This window comes from Etheostoma cragini, chromosome 3, assembly GCF_013103735.1.
Source record: "Etheostoma cragini isolate CJK2018 chromosome 3, CSU_Ecrag_1.0, whole genome shotgun sequence".
NCBI classification, from domain to species: domain Eukaryota; kingdom Metazoa; phylum Chordata; class Actinopteri; order Perciformes; family Percidae; genus Etheostoma; species Etheostoma cragini.
Window position 1 is genome coordinate 11,571,846 of NC_048409.1, and position 20,957 is coordinate 11,592,802.

At 40.8% G+C, this 20,957-nt stretch overlaps 2 protein-coding genes across 5 annotated transcripts in view; both read left to right on the top strand.

Moving 5' to 3' along the window:
* The first annotated feature begins 1,501 nt into the window (after window positions 1–1,501).
* On the top strand, window positions 1,502–15,454 carry clasrp (CLK4-associating serine/arginine rich protein). Of its 4 annotated transcripts, none has more exons than XR_004655724.1 (21): window positions 1,502–1,616; window positions 3,074–3,213; window positions 4,940–5,037; window positions 5,149–5,250; window positions 5,709–5,788; window positions 5,943–6,027; window positions 6,110–6,246; window positions 6,548–6,644; window positions 8,577–8,655; window positions 8,747–8,820; window positions 8,918–8,959; window positions 9,053–9,283; window positions 9,700–10,005; window positions 10,098–10,280; window positions 10,720–10,763; window positions 12,569–12,629; window positions 12,767–12,825; window positions 12,923–12,969; window positions 13,063–13,148; window positions 13,393–13,417; window positions 14,717–15,454. XR_004655724.1 is itself a non-coding variant. In XM_034865553.1 (21 exons), the coding sequence occupies exons 2-20, from the start codon at window positions 3,115–3,117 to the stop codon at window positions 13,464–13,466; spliced, it is 1,980 nt and encodes a 659-aa protein (XP_034721444.1). In that variant the 5' UTR covers window positions 1,502–1,616; window positions 3,074–3,114; the 3' UTR covers window positions 13,467–13,472; window positions 14,717–15,454. The 4 variants fall into 4 exon arrangements, 2 of the variants coding, with proteins under 2 accessions (XP_034721444.1, XP_034721452.1); XM_034865553.1 differs by having other exon boundaries at window positions 10,720–10,759; window positions 13,393–13,472; XM_034865561.1 differs by having other exon boundaries at window positions 10,720–10,759.
* Window positions 15,455–16,046: 592 nt separating this feature from the next.
* znf296 (zinc finger protein 296) overlaps window positions 16,047–20,957 on the top strand; it is a 9,181-nt gene continuing 4,270 nt past the window's right edge. The window contains exons 1-2 of the mRNA XM_034867447.1: window positions 16,047–16,314; window positions 18,804–19,157. Of these exons, the coding sequence (XP_034723338.1) occupies window positions 16,263–16,314; window positions 18,804–19,157 (406 nt within the window). The 5' untranslated portion in view covers window positions 16,047–16,262. The remainder of the gene's footprint in view (window positions 16,315–18,803; window positions 19,158–20,957) is intronic.

The following is a 20,957-nucleotide window of genomic DNA, read 5'->3' on the forward strand; positions in this document are numbered from 1 at the left end:
GGATGTTATATTGGGCTTTGGAAAACAATGATCAACATTTTTCAACACGTTCTGAGATTTTACAGACCAAACAACTAATGGATTAATCGAGAAAATAATCAAGGAAATTATCGACAATGAAAATAATCGTTAGATGCAGCCCTACATAGGCTAATGTGGAGTTTAAGCAACAATTTACTTTTCATTGAGGGTCAATGTCTATTTTAGATGACACAGACTGTTAGAATGACATGCACCTGTGTAGGAGCAGGATTTATGTTAATTTTGAGTTAGTTTCACAATGCCACAGCGCTTCTGGGTTGACACAACAAGTAGTTTCTCACAACGTATGGATTTGAGGGTGAAGTTATTCAATTCTATTCAACGCCATTTACTTAATTTTACCAGATTAAGATTGACTTCAAAGTTATAAGCATCTCTCCTGTCTTCCAGGGACATCTTGTGGCGATAGCAAGTATAACCAGTGAGTCAATTTTGCTGCTAATACGGTCAACAAATACCACTTATCAAGATCCATATATATATGTATATATATACATATATATATGTACGTTGGCACGTATTAGATGTACAACGTAGCAATGAACTAAATAAAAAATGAAAAGAATTAGGGCTCAAATGAGGCCAAATGCTGCAAAACAGAAATTAAATGGAAATCTAAATGGAAAACATCTATGAAAACAAGGTAATGATCCACCCACTTTTCCTTCAGCTTTCATCTGTATCACATCTTTATCAGCAAGTTTTTGTAAGTTTACTTATTTTTCAAGACAGCAGTATTAGCATGTTTTAACTAGTAGTGGGAGAAGTATTCAGATTTTTTAGTAAAAGTTGATATAGTATGATATACTCTGTTAAGTAATCAAACTTTGACTTTAGTATGAGTACAAGAATCAAAATATAAGTACCAACATTAAAACTACACATTATGCAGACTGGATCATTTCAGAATCAGGTATATTAGGCAATATTATTGGATTTTATGCATTAATGTATTAAGGTATAGATGGAGCTAATTTTAATATGATAAAGGCTACTGCTTAAAAGCTAAACCTATAATAATACATCATAGTTTATTATTTGATACAGGCTACATTTTGTATTAATGACCTAAATCTCAGCAAATGAAGATAAATGTAGTAGATTAAAAAGTATCTACAACATTTGCCCCCAAAATATATAACATACATTTATAGCCTACTTATACAGTTTCAATAAACTTAACAACAAGTTACATTGTCTATACATAGACACATACATTTTTCTACACTTTGCAAGTTCTGTTTTTTATAAAAAGCATAAAATCAAAGCATTGTGTTTGCTTGCCATTGATTGGAACTTACCACCATAGACAGTTAATATTAAAAAATACATAATTTACTTATAACTGTTTACTAGGCTATGAGGCCAACGCATGCTGTCTTTTGTGAAGCATTCAAGTTGTAACAAAACTGCAGCGCCCCCCTTTATGGGAGTTCGGTACTGCACAGACCGTTTACAACAGGCGGGGAAGAAGGTGTGTGTGTATATATGTGTGTGTGAGTGTGACAGTACGCTAACATCACCTTCGGCTGACCGAAAACAACCCCAGTGTGTGTTGGCGGTCAGTAAAACAGGTACACAGTGGATTTTAAAACAATGTTGAATGTGTTGTGCAGGTGTATTTCATGTTTTATTGGTTAAAGAGGCGGTAACACTCGTTGTTCCTAACGTCTTTTCGTACTAGCTAGGCTAGGCTAACTTTGTTGCTAACTGGCTAACAGCAGGCAGAATAACGTTATGCCCGGGCTGCATGCGCAATCAGGCCGATGTGTATGCTAACAAACTCGTTGATAACTTTGAAAAATTGCAATTTAACATATTAAAGTGATATGAAGGATGCGTAAATATCAGTATTAAATTAAGTGTAAAATACATAAACAGTGCTGGGGTGTAACTTTAATGGCAACGACATTGTTAGAGATTTAGCTAGCTAGCTACATAGATACTATGGTTAGCTAGGTTAACATGTTGGTGCAGGCGGTTTAGCTTCTACTGCAACGTTAGCTAATCTACAATACAGCTAGTTTATGTTGAACCGAAAGGCAATTAACTTTATCAAAGCTCAAAATTTGATAATAAACAGTAGCTGTAGTTAATATTATACAGTCCCAAATGGTGGCTGCAAAAACCCCTGTGTCTAAGATGGTTAATGGAATCTTAGAAAAGCATAGGCAGTGTTTGTTTGTTTAATTTGTTTGCTGAAATGTCACTTTTTTTGCAACACGAAATGGTATTTGCTACAGTCAGGTCCACGTTAAAATGGTTAGGACACACAGGACTGACTAAAACCATCAATTTCGCGTACTTATAAATAAATATTTTCGGTAAGTCTTTGGTTAGGAACACATACCAGTAAGTATATGAATATAAGTTATTTGATATTGAAATTGATATTTGTCTGTTGAAAAATCACATTAAGTTATCTAGTTTAACTTTTGAGTATTGTAGACGAACACATGTAAAATAAATTAAACTATTTTGTAGTGCTGCAAGTAATGATTATTTTTTACTGTTGATTAAACTGATGATTATTTTCTCGATTAGTTGTTGGGTCTTTAAAATGTCATAAAAGGGTGAAAATTGTTATTAGTATTTTCCAAAAGCCCAGGACATCATCCTAAAATGTCTTGGGTTTTTGTCCACAACTCAAAGATATCCAATTTACTGTCATAGAGAAGTGAAGAAACTAGAAAATAGTCACATTTGAGAAACTGGAATCAAAGAATTTTTACTTAGCCTTTGCATTGTGGTCTCAGATTTAATGATTGTGGTTTATTTTGCTAAGAAATAACAACTGTAAACCCTAGGGAAGCTATGTTTAAATTACTTATATCAGAAATCATGTGGGAATAAGATATGTAAATTAATCTCTCAGAAGAGCTCTGTCTGTGCAGCTTGTCCCAGTCAAATATTTATCTTTTGTACATCTGACTTCTGTCTCTTTCACTTCACGCCTCTTCCACTTCCATTGGTATCCTGCATTTCCTCAAGTCTTCTTTACCATGTTTCTACCCTCTTTGCCTCACTACAGCAGCCGTGCCCCGCCGCGCCCCCACCCCCAGCGGCGCCGTCATGTGGCAAGAGGCCCGCAAACATGAGCGCAAGCTCCGTGGCATGATGGTTGATTACAAGCGAAGAGGGGAGAGACGACGAGAGTACTACGAGAAGATAGTAAGAGACATCTATCAATCTATCTATCTATCTATCTATCTATCTATGTATCTGAGCAACATATGCAGACGTACTTGAATAGTATTTCTGTTACAGTGGAGCTCTGTGGATGCAAGCCTGAGCGGATCTGATGCTCTGGGCCCAAAGTGCTGTGAGCTTTTTCTAGAAAGATGAGATTTGGAATACATAGTTAACATAGTGAGGACGGCGAGCTCATCAGAGAGCAGTGAAAACAGATAGAGATTCTCTATTGGAATTAAAACAGCTGTTTATAAACTAGGGCTGCACAACATGACCTAAAATTACGATTAATTGCACATTTTACCTCGAACATTAATTTCAGTTTTTTGTGATTTAAGAATAGACACTGCAGGGTTGTTTTTTTTTAAGTCTTTTACATGATAAAAATATAAATAGGCTATACGATATTTTTCCTAACTGCTTATTTACTTGTTTTCCTTTGATCCAGCAAATTGCGTTCTAAGCTCCTCTTTCTTTTGCTTGTGGAGAGCTACGTTACACATGAAACTATAATGATTGGCAGGTTAAATCGGCTGTCCGAGAGTATAGCAGGCAGAGACACAGGCTGACAACATGCAGGTGGAAGCGCTAGAGAAGGGCTCGGACATACACACCGCAGGCCACAAGCGGTTTTAGGAAAGCTGTTGCATGTTATTGACATTACACAAAACATCAACACCGGTACAAGCCTACAGCTGTCCACGGAAAGTGTGTCAGAACCTTCCGGACGGGTGAACTGAGAATCCCGGTTACTGCTTGGCGGTCAACGGTTAGTGATCGGTTAACATGTACTTTCTTTTGCAAGGCTGTCTGCCAAAAATTGCCACTTACTAGCTAATTAATTAGCCTGAGTTAAATGCTAGCTACTAGTAATCATGAGGTTGTGGGTGTGCGTGTGTGTGTGCCCGCCCCAGCATTTGGCAACTGGCGAGTATTAATTTCGGACCCTGCACACGCGGTAGAATGTTTTTAAGGAGAAAGTAGGCCTATCAACAGAAATCAATTATCAAAATTATCGTCATAGGTAAAATACTTTAAGAGCTTCAGAATTTTGATATTGATACATTTTTGAATAATCTGGAATATGCAATGGCACATAATTATATGAATGTCAACCACGGATCAGCCTCTGACCTGAAATTCTGGGGTGTTGAACATATATTTTTATGACATATTTATATATGCTGTGACAATATGGCAACAATGAGAGACAGCTTTGAGCTGGGCATAGACACTTTAAATGTCTAGAACACCACTACCTCTTCTTGCTCTGATGAAGACATGCTTATGTTGAAACTGTTTTTAAAAGCACTTAATCATTTGCTCCAGATCTCATCTCCCTTTAGCCTACCTCTGTTGTTCTGTCTTTTAAGGCACAGGTCTGAGCTTTAAGTTGGCTGACACATTGACTGAGACTTCTTCACCTCCTTCTATTTCTGACCGTTGGGTTTTGTTCTAGCTGTTTACACGGAGCCTAATTTAGACCTGAGATGTCACACTCATGATATAAAATCTCTTGCATCAGCATTTTGAACAAACAAAAAAAATGTTCAAGTTGAGTTAGGGCTCACTTCACAAGACACAGTTGTCCTTCCGGTTTTAATAGAAGATGAAATTGAGGAGTTAATGGGCTGTTCAGTATATCTTTAACTATTTGGTTAGTTACTTTATTTAGTTAGATATAAGATGCCATTTGTCTCAACAGAAAAAAGATCCAGCTCAGTTTCTCCAGGTTCATGGCCGAGCCTACAAGATCCATCTGGATCCTGCTGTGGCACTGGCTGCAGAGAGCCCAATCAACATGTGAGAAAACCCCCCCCCCACACACACACACACACACACACACACCAGATGTGCAGTGTTTTTGGGATCTTGCTTATCAGATTATTCCTTTTACTCTTGTTTTGTCAAAAGGATGCCATGGCAAGGAGATGCCAACAACATGATTGACAGGTTTGATGTACGGGCTCACTTAGACTACATCCCCACCTACACACCTCCATTGCTCAACACTTCGTAAGTCTTAAAATAAGTTACTCACATCTAACCCCAGAATCTGTCTACTGGGACTATTTTTTGATATTTAATTTTTTGCCTTATGTTTGTGCAGACATGCGTTGCATTCATTTTGCAATTAACCACAAGTCTACCACAATCTACCACAAGTATATTTTTTATGTTAACTAATTTTATTTTTATTTGCATGTTTTTTATTACATATTAAGCATTGTGAGAAGGATCCTGAGATGTAACATTTTCATTGCCAACAACTTGTGTTGTTTCTCTGTATTTGTTTGTGATTAGGACAATAAAGAAAATGTAACTTATTATTAAGTCAATAAAATTAACGTTAAGTAATTTAAGAGTTCATCAATAAAACTATCTTTTCATTTTCTTCTTCTGCTCTGGTAGAAGCTAAAACTTTCAGAAAAAGTGGTCAAATAAACAACCTTTGACTCTGTGTCTTTGTACAGAACCCCAGAGCAGGAGATGGAGGAGAGAAAGTCCAATTATGAGCGATACAGAGGCCTAGTGCAGAATGACTTTGCCAACAGTAAGTATCACAAACTTCATACATTACGTTAACGTGTGGTTTCATGTAGCAACACTGTGTTATTAGTGTTGCCTATTATAGTCTGTTAACCTGCCCACGTGGGTATATTTTGCAATTGTGTTGTGCTGTTAAATTCTCTGCTGTCCTCCTACAGTCTCTGAGGAGCAGTGTCTATACCAGATATACTTGGATGAGCTGTACGGTGGCCTGCAGAAACCAAATGAGGACGAGAAGAAAAAGTATGTCATTGTAATGTTATAAAAATTGTTGTTTCTTGTGTCTTGGTTGGCTATGTATTAATAAATCCTCTCCGTTGTACAGACTGGCTGAAAAGAAGGCCACTATTGGTTACACCTATGAAGATAGCACTGTGACAGAGCCCGACCCTGAGTCAGAAAAAGATGAAGAAAATTCAGAAAACAGTGAATCCGAAGAGGATGAGGGCATCCCAGATATTGGTGAGGAAATGGGTTTTGGCACACACATTTACATATCAGGAAAACAAAAACTCCAGAGACAAACCCCCCAAAAACAACAGTTATGCAGATTTAGAAACAGCGTGCAGAGCAGAAATGTGCAACTGGGTGTAACAACCGCCTCTATTAAATATATGTAGAAATAATAATTCAGCTACAAATAGTAGCACGGCAACTTAACGATATTTTCTTCATTTTGCACCTACTTAGCTCAGGATCCTCTGAGCTACATTGTACAATTTGACATGTTTGTGTTAAAAAGCTTTGTGTCGTGTGTGTACAGATGTGGAGGTTGATGTGGATGAGCTGAACACGGAACAAGTGTTGGACATCAACAAAATGGCAACCCCATATGGAATGGCTGAAGGAGACTTTGTTAGGTAACATCTCAGTCACTGTATCATCATGCCTTAAAGGTCAGATGCTGAGCAAAGCTCTGTGCTATGATCCTGCTTTCTATGAGTTCTGTTTACATAAACAAATTAGAAGTTTAATGGTGAGTGACAGCATAAATGATTTTGGTAGAATTTTTGATGAGCTAACATAAACTTCAAAAACGACTTATTACATTGGCATTATTTACCTATAGTTTTTTAGGTTTTATTTTATTTAAACCGGGACAATGCACAGGTTAACATTAACCTCGTATAAGAACAAGGAGTGATGCATTGTACCGGCTTGTGGCAGGCAAATAAAACAAAGATTCCATGCAAGTGAAAAACAAAACATCAAAATATACAATTTTACATCCACATTCACACCTAATTTACAATAAAAACTCATGTGCTCAGTTGTTCTCTCCCCCCCAATCCCTTCCCAACATAGCTACGCAATCAAAATCCTTACCTCTCCCAATACGAACACATACACACACGCACACACACTTCATAAATGTGTTATTTTGTTGTGACAGTAATCATTTTTTGTCAAACTCAAAAGGTTTTAGGCGTTGTACATGTAGTAAGGTGTGTGGGAAGAGTCATTCTTGTTAACTTATATAAAAGGGGAACTTCGATATTTTTCAAACTGGACCCTATTTTCCCATGTTTTGTATCTTTCCATAATGTTGGCAGTATGGGGACTCTAGTGGTTCTTCTTTTTGTTTAAGCAGTTGGCCGGTTGAGATAAGTTATTACATTTTAAATAAATTACTTAAATTTGACCATATGGTCTTAGCAATAAACAAGCCGTTTTGTGGTCTATGTATTGGTTTAGGCACCGTTATTAGAAAAAACAAATTATACCCTACCCTAGTTGTCAGAAAACACAAACAAGTCACAAACAAACAAGCACTTATAGTTAACGCACATTGACGGTGCAAGATTTCCTCATGAGATTATATTGCAGCCTGGTTTGCAGCTGTCGGCTGCAGCGCTCTCGCTCAGTACTGGATCAATTTAAAACATTGTTATGCCATTAGTCACTTCACATAGGAAAATCCAGGTTAAACAATATCGATGTTTCTCCATAACAAAGCATTGATGAGACTAAAACCCCTTCAAAAAATCATCGTTGGTGTAGCCATAACCTTATTGGGCTACACTCATAGAACTCCATTACCAATCAAAAACCTATAAGAGCAGTGTTCCCCAAGGGTTGAGAATTTGCTTGGCGCAGGATGTGACGGCGTGACATGCGATGGCCGGGTTCAGAAGTTGACTAGACACACAAACTATTTATTAAAAACTAACTACATAAGACAGTTAAGAAAGTAATACATTTTTACAAATTAAACAAACCAGACTCGAAGACGAAGTGTAGCCTATGATGTGCTTTGTTAATTAAATATGGTTAAAAATGTTATATGTAATAACAACTTAACTTTAAAACCATACTAAGAGCTGTGCAGAAAGTTACATGTTACTGTAAAAAGATGGTTGGTTAGCAGTTAGCTGCAGTTTATTATATAGATCGGCTCGAGTGGAGAACACTACCGCGGAGAGGGTGAACTACCAGACTCTGTTTATGGTGCTTTCACAGCAGTATGGCTGCAGCGTTTATCAGTACATTTAATCCAGCAAGACACAACACCACAAGCAGCATGCTGCGATGTGTCATGCACACAGCGCGTGATTTTTTTACGAGGGGGAAGGGTTTAGTGTCTTGCAGTCACTGAGCATGTTCGCAGATGTGGTTTTTAAGCTGTGAGGAATAAGGTGAACTTCCATGTTCATAGGAATGAAGGACTACTTTACCCAAAATCAACTGTAATTCTCTGTGTGCTTTTTATGCTTTATTAAGCTGTAAAATATATATTAAATGACTAAACATTTTTCCCGGTTGACATGATTAACACAATACCTGTTTATTAGGATGTTGAGGAAAGACAAGGAGGAAGTGGAGGCCATCAAACATGCCAAGGCCTTGGAGGCGGAGAAGGCCATGTATTCTGTAAGATAACATCCACTAAGGTGTGTGTGTGTGTGTGTGTGTCTGTGGTTGGTATATTAGACTTTTTACGTGACATGTTTGATCATTTCAGGGCCGGCGTTCTCGCAGACAAAGGAGAGAGTTTAGAGAGAAGAGACTTAAAGGTAGACAGATCAGCCCACCAAGGTAAATTCTCTTATTCTTTTAAAGGGTTTTGTCCTCATTAAATGTCCACTTACATCAAAGCACGTTTAACCCATGTCCTCATTCTCCTGTATATTAGCTATGCCAGGAGAGACAGCCCAACATATGATCCCTATAAACGGTAAGTTGGTTATTTTGTCCTTTTCCTCCTTAATTTTCTGATTAGTTGACTCTGTATGTAAGTTTAAACTTTATTTTCTGATCCCTCTTTCAGGCCAGAGTCGGAGTCTAGCTCTGAGTCGCGGTCACGCTCTCGTTCTCCCGGTCCAGAGAAGATCACCTTCATCACCAGCTACGGAGGCAGCGATGATGAGGCTGCAGCAGCAGCAGCAGCAGCTGCAGCTGCTGCAGCATCAGCAGCAGCAGCAACGCAAACAGCCGCTCCTCACTCTGGACACGTCCCATCCAACTTGCAGCACCCTGCAGGTCATAGCAGGGGCTCCCGGTCGGTAACTTTCCGTCTTCCTGGCTTTTCATAGTTATTTTCTTCTTGCAGTCAAATTGTTGTTAGAATGACCACAGCTGTTGAGGCAGAAAGAATACAGACGATGAAATAGAGATTTTTGTGGTAGGTGAGGTGGATCACAGTTTTTAATCAAGTAAATTGTCAGTGTAAAAACTTGGTGTTAAATAACATTCCTATTCTGCATGTGCTCAGATAAAATGTGCTTGATTGAATAGTTTTTGATTAGAGCTATGCCAGTAGGTGAGATTTTGATATCTGCTTATTTATACCTCTCTACAAAGTCAAACATGTGATAGTAAAAAAAAATTACAAAACAAGAAAACCAAAGTTTTTTGAAGATAGCCTAGGTGCTGGGCTGGTGTTGTTACTAAAACTGTGTGTCTCTGTTTGTTCAGGAGACGAAGGTCATCCTCCAGTCGCTCCCCTTCCTCCTCCTCCCGCTCCTCATCTCGGTCTTCCTCCCGCTCTTCTTCCCGTTCCCGTCGTGCCAGACGGGGACGCGGGGGAAGAGACGGGCGGCGAACCCGGACCCGATCACGGTCGAGACGCCGTTCCAGATCTCACTCCCGGGGTAGAGGAGGAAACGGAGGGGCCGCATCCTGGAGGAGACGTGACCGGACACGATCGCGGTCTAACGACAGAGAGCGAGAGAGGGACAGGGACCGTGACAGGAGACGATACTCGTCGCGCAGACGGACAAGGTGAGACGGCCCTATGTCTCCCAACAGTGCTTCAGTTATTGTTTTAAGACACGCATGTTATCAACACAAGCTCTCTTTCTGTCAACTGTTAGGTCCCGTTCCAGCTCACGGCAGGGGGGCGGGTCGAGGCGAAGGGGGCGGAGCAGTGGAAGCCACCGGCGGGGAGACAGCGGTAGCCGCAGTCCCTCTCAGTCCCCCAGTCGCCCTAACCACAGTCCCTCCCCTCACAGAGGAGCCCAGCCCTCTACCAACACCGTCTGTGACAAGCTAAGAAAGTAAGAAGATATTTAAACGCTGTGGAAAAATATCTTAACTCCTGAGGAGAGGCAATAGCTTGGGCTATTAGAATATTACATCAGGAATATTATACTCAGCAGTTCATCACCAAAATGTCCATTTTTATTTTAATATATCCAAGAATGGTATAATTTAACATGTAGCTGTGTAGTATTTCATTTGAAGTTACTTTGAGAAGTGCGATGCTTATTTCAGTGCTTTTGAGCAGTGTTTGAGAGTGTTTGTCTTCACTTAAAACTGTTTATGAACATTGAACTATTAATTAGTTATTAAGCCATAAGAAGAAATAATGAATGTATTATAATTTTTTTAATTCCTCTATGTATACCATGGCATGATAAATGAACAACATTTTCTTGGATAGATCAAGATGTCTTCATCACCCCAACTGATTGTCTTTTCTCGCGCTGTCTCTAGGCCTGATACTCCGGGTGGTAAAGAGACGGGAGCTGCCAAAGTCAGTAAGAATTTGATATAGCTGGGTTTCTTGCTAAAGCCTACGCCTCCCTCATCCCTGACAGGCTGACATGGTTGTCCACCAGACTGGGATGTAGAAGCCGTTGTTACCCTCAGAAAATAAATTGATGTGATTTTTTTTTTTTTCTTTTTTTTTTTTCTCCAACAAAGTGGATATGCGCTGCAGTCAAAGCCTTTCATCTATATTTTAATATTCATTACAGTCTTCTTCACTTGCTCAAATGTTTTGCTATGAACTTGCAAACACTGAAAAATGACCAACTGAATGAATGCTGCCATCTCTCTGTGGAGTGAACATTTCCGCACCCTGTGAAGTCATTATTATCTTGATTGTGCTGTTAGTGTGGGTTGTGCATGCATGTATACATATACATGTGGGTGAGAGAGTGCAGCGTCTTTATATCGTACAACCAGCAGTATGGCCCTAAGAGGAAAAGATTACTTCTTTTGCTGCTGATCATGTGTCATGTTACACCTTGTGAATCAGAATTGGCCAGGTGATCCTTCATAGTGACAGAAAAAGATTGATTTATCTTTGATGAAAAAAACAGATTGGTCTGTTCTGGACGGCCATTTTGGACTTGTTTTAACAAGCAGCAGTGCACGCTGTCATTAAAATTAAGTGCTTTATGTCCGGCATACAGATTGAAGACTTAAAATGAGAGTTAAATAAATAGTTGGACATTTTGGGTAATACACTTTTGCAGAGAGTTAGACAGAACGAGTGATACAACTCCTGTCTGTGCTACTAGGGCTTGTCTTATTAACTAAGCTTAAGCTTAACACGTGTCTTGTTTGTTTAATTTGTGTAAACACAGACGTGTAAAACAACATATCAGTGTTATATGGGGTGTTATGTTTCTGCCTATTTCTAGATTAAACAAACCAGATATAACATGTTAATTGGTGAGCTTTAGAGGTGCTAGTAGGTGAATATTGTTACCTTTTGGACAGAGCCAGTCTCGCTGCTTCCTTCTGTTTCCAGCTAAGCTACTCGTATCTTCATTTTTTGTGTACCGATATGAGAGTGCTATCAGTCTTCTCATCTAACTCTGAACAAGAATGGAAATATTTCCCTAAATGTCAGACTGTTCCTTTAAGACTAAATAATGTATAATTTGTTGTTATATTCTAACATTCTGGACCATTTGCTGTTCTGAACCAGCTTCTCTTCTTACTGCATGTCCTGGCAAAGAAGATAAGATTTGAATATACTTCCAAAAGTTAAATAGAGTTTGAAGTTTTAATCTTCTTTGCACTGTTGTGACCTTCAGTTTTTCTCACCTGGCCAGGTTTAAATAGCCCAGTGATGGGTGTGTCAGTAACAAAATGCCACTGGCTCTTCCTGAACTTTGGGAATTCAACGGACCCGAACTTGCCTTTCTTTCACTTTCTGATCCTGTCTCTTCCTTCTGCTGTCCCACTCCCCTTATCTCTCTGACAGTGTACACATAAATATATTTAAGTATAAAGGATCATGTAACGGATCCTGTCCTGCGTCTAATGTATCCTACAGAAACCGTTTACCTTTGTCCACACACACTGACAGCCTGTTCAGCCTGTAGGATTCAAGTGTGCTTGTTGACTCAACAAACATCACACATAATACATTTACATGCAGCCTTTTTAACTCCACCAGCTACTGTACATAAATGTGATAGAACCAAAATTGTATGACGGCACAATGCTTTTGATCTCTTTTACTCACACACACACACACACACACACACACACACACATACTCTTATCAGGCTGTGAAAGGATGTGCTAACAACTGTTTCATCTGCAGCCCAAGATGACCCCACAGGAGCGCCTGAAGCTACGAATGCAGAAGGCGCTCAACAAGCAGTGTGAGTACAACGGAGCAGAGTGCATGTGTATCTTGCACAAGTTAAGAAACACGTTGAGATTCATCTGTTTTGTCACATTATGCTAATTACAAGTTGTTCAATTCAATTCAGTTCCTTTTTTTTCTTTTCTTCTGCAGCCAAGGCGGATAAACGAGCTGCTCAGGTTAAGATCCAGCAGCAGGAACACAAACGACAGGTGTGTTTTTTTTTCTGTGCATGTACTTGAATTTCAGGCTGAAACAGAGACTCTGTTATCCTGTAACTACCCACATTGTTATGTGTTTATTTTACAGGAGCGAGAGGGAGAGCTACGAGCCATGGCACGCAAGATACGCATGAAGTAAGAATTTGTGTGAGAATCGGTGCGTGTGTGCTACTGGACTGTTTGGTATTTGTGTGTTGCAACCGTCTGACCCAGAGGCTCTGTGTTTAGGGAGCGTGAGAGACGTGAGAAAGAGAGGGATGAATGGGAAAGACAGTACGGGCGACAGAGCCACTCGCCTTCTCCTTCTAAATATGGTAAGACTGATCACAAATACCCATATGGTTCTAATATCGAATAATTTGGTTTAGTGCTGTGTGTGTGCATTCTTGCATACTCAAACAGAAGTGACCGAAATATTGAAATTAGCTAAACGTCTGATTTGCCGGCCTCAGTGTCTGATTTGCTTCCGACGGTTTCACCTCTGACAGTTTTATAGGCTTTCAGATGTTCTGGCTTGCTATTGTTTTGATGGTGTCTCCGTGTTCTCTGTTCCTTCAGGCCGAGAGCACAACTCACACAGAAGGTATGTGAGAAGCCACAAGAGTCTGCACAGCTCCGATGAAGCAGAATGAATAATGGGAGTCTTTCACATAAACACTATCTTAAAGGCTCATCACAATGCCTTTGTATGCAACACTGATGCTACTCGGCTATTTCGTCGCTTAACTACCAAATCAGTGTGTCATGTCTCAAGAGAGGTCAGGCCAAGAACAGAAATAATCCAGTATTTGTTAAAGGAGTACTTCAGTGCTCAAAAGAGTGTTTTCATAACACCGGTCTGTCTATGCAGCAGAGAGGCACAAACATTTTAGAAATTTGTGCTAAATGACCAGTGAAAACCTAAAAAAAAAGCTGTCATATATTTAAAAATAACTTAACTTACTAGAATGCACTGCACCGGACACTCAGGTGGCCATGTTGTGCTCATTCGTATTGACAGAGAATGGCGGCCAGCAGGTAACAAACCACCTTGTATAACAATTAAACGGTAAGCTGAAATATCTTTCCAAAAACCTTTGAGGCGAAAAATGGGCAATGCACTAACAGAACCGAGGTTTATATTTGATCAGCGCTGCCTGGTCTTAACAGTTTCACATACATGTTTTGACCCTTTGTTTTCACAATTCAGGAAACCGTACGGAGCCCACTTCCTGTTACCAAACTGTCCTATTTCAGCCAAACAGTGCATTCAAATATATTTCTAAAAACATTTTAGGCAAAAGGTAGGCAATACAGTAACCAAATCTTTGTGTCCGTATGCTGAAGTACAGTCTGTAGTTCGAACCGAGGGCCAGCAGCAAACTTCCAAGTGAAGCATCTTGTGTCACACGCATCACTTAGTGGTCGTTCTGCTGGCCTGCGGTAAGATGGAGGGACGTTTAAGATGGAGGGTAGTTCGTTTACACTTACTACCAACAATATGGTGGTACTAAGTCGGTTGAACACTGGCATCCCTTAAAATCTAAATTGAAAGAATATACCTTAAACTTAATAAATTCCCTGCATATTTGTTTCCCTCACAGAAACTACTTTAATTCATTCTCGAGCATACTTTTTTTTTTAATCTTAAGAAGAGCCCAACTGCATTAATGCCCATATAGGTGATAACAATTTGTTAATCATTTTTATTTTTTTAAGCAACTGTAACCAACATATTGTGACAAATAAATGTCAGTGGACACACTATGTAATGGAAACAGTTTCTCAATTACCTTAAACATATCTTTGCAGTTTCTGCGCTTAATACAGCAACGTATACACAAATATATCTGCAATATTCTAATATATATATATATATATATTATTTTCTCCCCCCCCCCAGGAGGTCGCGGTCACGGTCTCGGTCACGGAGTCCATACAACCGATACTGAGCGGCGTAAAACATCCTACAGTACCTTTTTTTTGTTTGTTTTGTTTAGTAAAGGTACCTTGTCTTTGGCACACAAACTGTCCAACAAACCTATTCACATGGAAATATGAAGAGATGGACTGACTATGGCACATATCTTTACCTGAACGCTATGTTCTCTGGTGTGTCTACAGAATATAACACTTTGGTTGTGATACCTTTCGTTTCACTAATTACGCCACTGATTGGTTGAGCCAAGCATAGTTTGATCTGCCTGTTTTCATTTTTGCTTCATCTTGTAAAGAGACTGCAGGTTTATTAAATGAGTTTCTGGTTTCTTCTTTTGCATGCTCCCTTTTTTCTGTTTCTGCCTGAACAGTTCTTCTCATTTCGTCGTTTGCATTTCAAAGTACATAGTACTAAGCAATATCTCCCCTTTTACCGCACATCATCCTTATGGCATTGCAAAATCCACCAGCCTTTCTTTTCACAAAAGCTCACACTAAAGACCATTTTAAACAACTTTCATGAGTTGATATTTATATATATCCATTTCACCCTTCTTTATTAAAGAATACATAGTTCATCTCTATCTACTGCTCTTTTTACACCCTGTCCTCTGCCAACCGGTAACAGCAACGAATATCTTTTTGTGTTCAGTAATGTGGAATGCTAACTACAGAAAAACAAATAAAACTGATTTTGAAATTATTTGTTCATGTTTTTCTTTTTCCCTCTATAATCCCTGTTGCTTTAAAGGGTTTTACACATTCGGTTTTAGTTAAATATTGAATATAGTTGAATATTACCATGTGGTTCAGTAGGCTACATGTGAGCATGTATTTTTACACCGAGGGTTGCAGTTCATTTCCTATCAGTAGGTGGCGACAAATCTTAGTTTTTGAGCGCGCAATGCCTCGCTGCAGCTTGTGTGACTGTCGCTGACTTTTGATGCCTTTTCGTTTTCCTGTGTTTAATGGTTGTAATACAGTCACAGATCAACTGGTCAACAAGAAAAGGAGAAATGAGAGCTCCGCTGTTTTTAGTTTTTAGTTTGGAGACACCTGTGGGAAACCAACGAGATAGTTCCTCTGAGCTTCTGAGAAAGAACTAAATGTTGATTTCTACTATCGGATATGAAAACCCAGATTGAAACCGACACCAACGCGTGATATAAATACAAAAAAAACAGGTGTATAGAGAAAAAGCTTTAAAGTGATATACGGTAATAGCATGTTTATGGAGTAGGCAATGTTACCCGAGGAGGGCGGGGTCAGGGTCGTAGGAGCTGGGCGGGCGGTGCCTACAGTTGCCCATGCCCCCTTTTGCCCTCCGCTCGTTGCGGGGGAAGAAGCGTGAACTTGAACGCTGCCTTCAGTGCGAGTCCAGGCAGAGGCCAGCCAGTCTCACCAGTCCGTCCCCGCCGCTCGGGTTTTGGTAAACTTATCGGAGAAGACGGATTTTGGCTTGGGAGGGTTTGTTGTTTGGGACCCAGAAAAGGTGCCAAACGCTAAACGCGATGTCCAGGCGCAAACTTGGAAGCAGACCGCAGCACCTGAGTGCAATTCAAGGTAAGCAGGAGCCGAGCAGCGATGTGTGGGCACGTTGGCGCTGTCGGGAGGCGGATGTGATGTTTTAGGTGAAATTAAAATAAATTCCAGTCCCAGTTGTGTTTCACTGTCAATATGCGCGTATGGTTTGGATACGCGCTGGCACCGGTTTTTAAATGACGGATGTTATTTTAATTAAAAGGCATTTACAACCCTCCAAGCAGTAGGATTAGGATCTTTTTATTCGTTAAACCTACATTTTACCAATATGGATGCATTTCTAATCCATTTTTAGGTAAATATTAATAAGGACTCATATTTCCCTGGTCATGTTTGTCCTGACGCGTGCTGTTGCTGCAGTGCTGATTATAGAGGAAGGACCGGTTTATTGGCATTTTGTTTTCAGAGGCTACAGGTCCGAACACGATGATTAATAAATCCAGGTTAGACCATGATCAAGTTTCTCGGTCGGTCTCTGGCTTGTCCGGGACAGTTTACTTCCCCTGCTGTTTGAAAGAAAACTCCTACCAGAGTGGCACGATTCTGCTTCATATACTAAATATGAGTTCATTTATTTTGCATTTGGACAATTAAACTTTGTTCTCAATAAAAATGTAGAATAAATCCCATTCATCGTCTCCATTTGATCCCATTCAGACTGTTCAAACATGAAGACAACAGTGCAGAACATAAAGAAGCATCTGATGTTTGAAAGGGAAATAAGAGAAACGTAAACCCCATTTGTTTTTTACAGTTCTCTACTGGAGACCAGTGGTGCGTGTCTGTGTGACCACAGGCCCTTACGCGTGCGTGTGTGTGTGTTTGCCGCGCCTTGCAAGTCTGCACAAACAAGCGCAGCGCTGAAACAGGAAAGGTGACATTTTTGAGTAACAACTGGCGAGATCCGACTTCAGACTGTACTGTCTGTACCTGTCCTGTGTGCTAGCCGGCCTAGCAGGGGAAGTTGGATCCAGTCAAGGCATCAAGGTGTGCCCATGGCCGCGTTGAGCAATACTGACCCCTCCTCCTCCCACCTGGCCTTAGCTGGAAGCCTTTCTTAGGAAATAGCCAAAGTTGACTCAGACTCTGAAGAGCTTTGGGTAGAAGTTGTGTCCCCTGCTTGAACAACACTCCTCAGCGCTTGCACCTGTGTGCATGCATTTCAAGGTGCTCCCTGTAACCAGAGCGACGTTTTGTCAGGTTGTTGAATCAGATTAGCTGTCCTGTATAGGTTTGTGAGCACACACACACACACACACACACAAACAAACATAGGGGGTGCTCTTATCTCCAACACCTTAAGTCATTTTATGATTGCAATCCACTTCCTGTTGAGAAACACCCGCTGCCTGTGGCTGTTAGGGCAAGTGTTAATTGTGAGTTAAAGGTAAACGCTTTGGTCATAATGTTGCACTTTTAAATCAAAAAGTTCACTTGTTCAACATGACGATTGCCACATTGATCTGAGGTTGATGGACATGGGCTTCACTATGCAACAGCCTACGTCAGAGAGCCGCTCTGTTTTGGGTTTGTTAAAGGAAGTGGTCAGTTTGGCCTCATTGCTTTAGAGCTAACATCTTTAACTAGTAGCCTACTTTCAATCACCATGCCTGTTTTGTTACTTCCCTTAGGTCTAACAGTAGTTTTACCACTTCATATTGTTAATTTGTAAGAGCACAGTCAAACACTCTTGAGCAGAAGTTCATATTAACTGGAGGACGTGGGGATCAGCACATGTTGGTACTGGTATACATATATTCAGCCTTTTGTGGAGAGAAAATGGGAAGTTCAATGTTAAGGATACTCAGGTTTAGTATTTATTTCTGTTTGTATTTTGGAGATTGTTACTTCCTCTCAATTAACGAACACGACAAGGTTTAACTAAAGGTTTGTGTACAAGTGATATATAACTCTTGATGATCTCTATGACTGCAAGTACACATGCTTTCAAGATACCCCTCTACTATGGATCTTTTTATAGAACCTGTTGACTATACGCTCCATGGAAAAGATGATTTACACTCACAAATGAAATAAACACAAGGGTGAAAAATACTAGATGAAATAGGATTCTCTCAATGAATCTAGAGATGAATCGTTTGACATTTTAGAAACCAAAGTGTGGAAAAATGCCTGTGGAGTCCAATGTGACGTCTTCAAATGTCTTGTGCTATGTGACTAACAATAGGAAAACCCAAAGATCCTCCCTTCACTGTCACAGGGGACTACAACACACAGATCATTTTTACATTTAGGAAGCTGAAACTTGCAAATAGTTGCTTTAAAAAAATTACTTAGACATTTAGTATTCGGTCGATCAAGTTATTGAATATTTGTTGTAGCTTTAATAAGAACATTCTTCTTTCCTTGAACTGTACTTGTGCGTCTGTCTGTGTTAACTGATCCTGATCCTGTGGTGTAGTTGTTTGTTAAAAGCAAGTAAAAAGAATGTAGTCTCTGTTAGTAATTGGAATTTCCCGCTTCCCTCTCCTGCCTGTCATGTTTCTCAGATGCCACTGACATGGCGGATGGCGCCACTTCATCAGACGTCCGGCCTCCTCCACCTTCTCCTCGCCCCCAGAGCCAGGCTCCTGGCGAGGGTGGTGACCTCCTGACCTGCGGCCAGTGCAGCCAGGCCTTCCCCCTCGCCCACATCCTAGCGTTCATCCAGCACAAACAAGGCGACTGCAGCTCCCGAAACCAGGCCCCAAACGGCAACGCCACTCCCCCCTCACCTGCCAACCGATCGCAGCTGCGCGTCGCCAACGCCGAGCTGGGGCCGGGCTTCATCGAGCTGAGGAGAGGGGGCAGAGCCTGTGGGGAGGAGCCCGGCGTCAAATTGAAGGCGGAGCACAGCAAAGCAGGTTAGTACTTGAAGAAGAGGCAGGTTGCTAATTAGTGACTCTGTGTTTTTTTTGTTTAGTTTTGTTTTTCAACCGCCCTCCTCTACATTTAACAAATGCCCCCCTCCCCTCTCGAGTCCAGCTCATTAGCTAGCCGTTGCCATTAGCAGACCTGCATGAGTTAGTGACGCACAGGCTAATTGTGTGGAAAGGATAGGCGTCAGGAGCATTCGGAGGGCACCGAGGGTCCCCGAGGGCTCCACACTTAGCACCTGAGCTCCATCTCATCTCCCCGACTGTCAGTCTCTGAGGTAGAATGGCCAGGTAAACATGTTTCTCCCTCTCTGTCCTCCACTGCACCCTGGACACCAGAGACTGAAACCACATCCTCCAAACACCAGCACAGGGGCCCGATTCGGGGTTTTAAGGGCACCCTGTTTCTTGTGGAAAGGGGCTTGATGGTTGTAGGGGTGAACACGGGATGAAGTGGTCAGAGGAGTGGATGTGAGGCTGTTTGTGCAGCTCGTCTCCCTTCCGTGACACTGGAACGGAGGACATTGCATCATGCGCCTTCTCCCACTGTTCTGCCCTGGGCTGAGCCACCTGAGCTCCTGGGAGTCTCCTCCTTCCTCCTTCTTTTTCTTCAGATTGTGCATCTTGTTCTCCTTTTTTCTTCCCCATGTTATCATAACCATCCCTCTCTACTTGTTCCATGTATCAGACATTGGCAGTGATTTTCCTAAAGGTCTTTTTCTTCACGCCTATCTGCTGCGGGTTACTTTTATAAAAGAAGAGCGCGGGCGCTGTGATGGTTGTGCCAAATATGATATGTCACGGTGGAAGTCTATCAGCAATTCATGAATTCTCATTAAAATCCTTTTTGAGAGTTTCACATCCCATAGCTGTGTTGTGTGTTTTAAGATGGAGGAGAGTTATTGTGTGTTTGTTTTTTTCCCCCTGCAAAGGTCATATTTGAAGCTCATGCTGTATCTCTAAAGTGAAAAGGGGACTTCTGCAGGGTGTTGTAAATGATTGCAGATGGACAGAGCATCTTGCTGCACACTCACACTCGGTATGAGTGCCCCTTTGCGCATTTTGAAACCTTCTCTGTCATGTACACACACGTTAGCAGTTCCTTCCTTTGTGTAACGCTCAGGGGACTGGTGCACGCACCATTTCCGTCTGTCCACAACCTCTTTTTGTTTTTCTATTTGGGTGTGTTTTTCATCTCTCGCTCTGTCTCTCACCCACTGTCGGAGAACAAATAAATTTGGTAATTTTGCACCCGCAGGATTATACAAAGAAAACTAACTTGTCCGCTACGCAAGGTGTAAAGAGCGTGACAGCATGTAAATAAAGAAAAAGTGGATTAATTTGGATTAAAGTTTTATTAGCAAATCTGTGTCGCATTTCTTTAAAATTAGTAATTGCAATTTCAGCCACTTTTTAGTGTTTTATCTTTTAGTGTTTTTAAACTCCTCAGATTGGCTAGTTTATGACAAGAAGAGTTTGAGTTCTTGCATGTTGAAGTAGCAAAGGGACGGTTTGAGTTGGACATCCTGCAGCCTTATAAGTAATAGGAAGTCTTGCTGTTTCGAGGGAGGGGAACTGAGCATCTGAAGCTTCGGAGATGACTGAAAGTGACAGAGCAGTTCTCCCGTAACAGAAAGGTCCACCATCTATTTTCTGTATTTGCGAGAGAAGCGGCGAGGACAGAGGAGAAAAGGGAGTGGGATGGATTACTGAAGAGCCGCGTGCATCTGTCTCATTCTTTTTTATTTATTCGCCTTGTTTGTTTTTTTTCCTCATCTCCAACATGCC

Bases quoted from the DNA above. Each gene is read 5' to 3' on its own strand.
- clasrp (XM_034865553.1), top strand. From the start codon at position 3,115: ATGTGGCAAGAGGCCCGCAAACATGAGCGCAAGCTCCGTGGCATGATG. The intron at 5,038-5,148 runs GTGAGAAAACCC...TTTTGTCAAAAG, and splicing joins GCAGAGAGCCCAATCAACAT to GATGCCATGGCAAGGAGATG. The intron at 8,960-9,052 runs GTAAGTTGGTTA...TCCCTCTTTCAG, and splicing joins ACATATGATCCCTATAAACG to GCCAGAGTCGGAGTCTAGCT.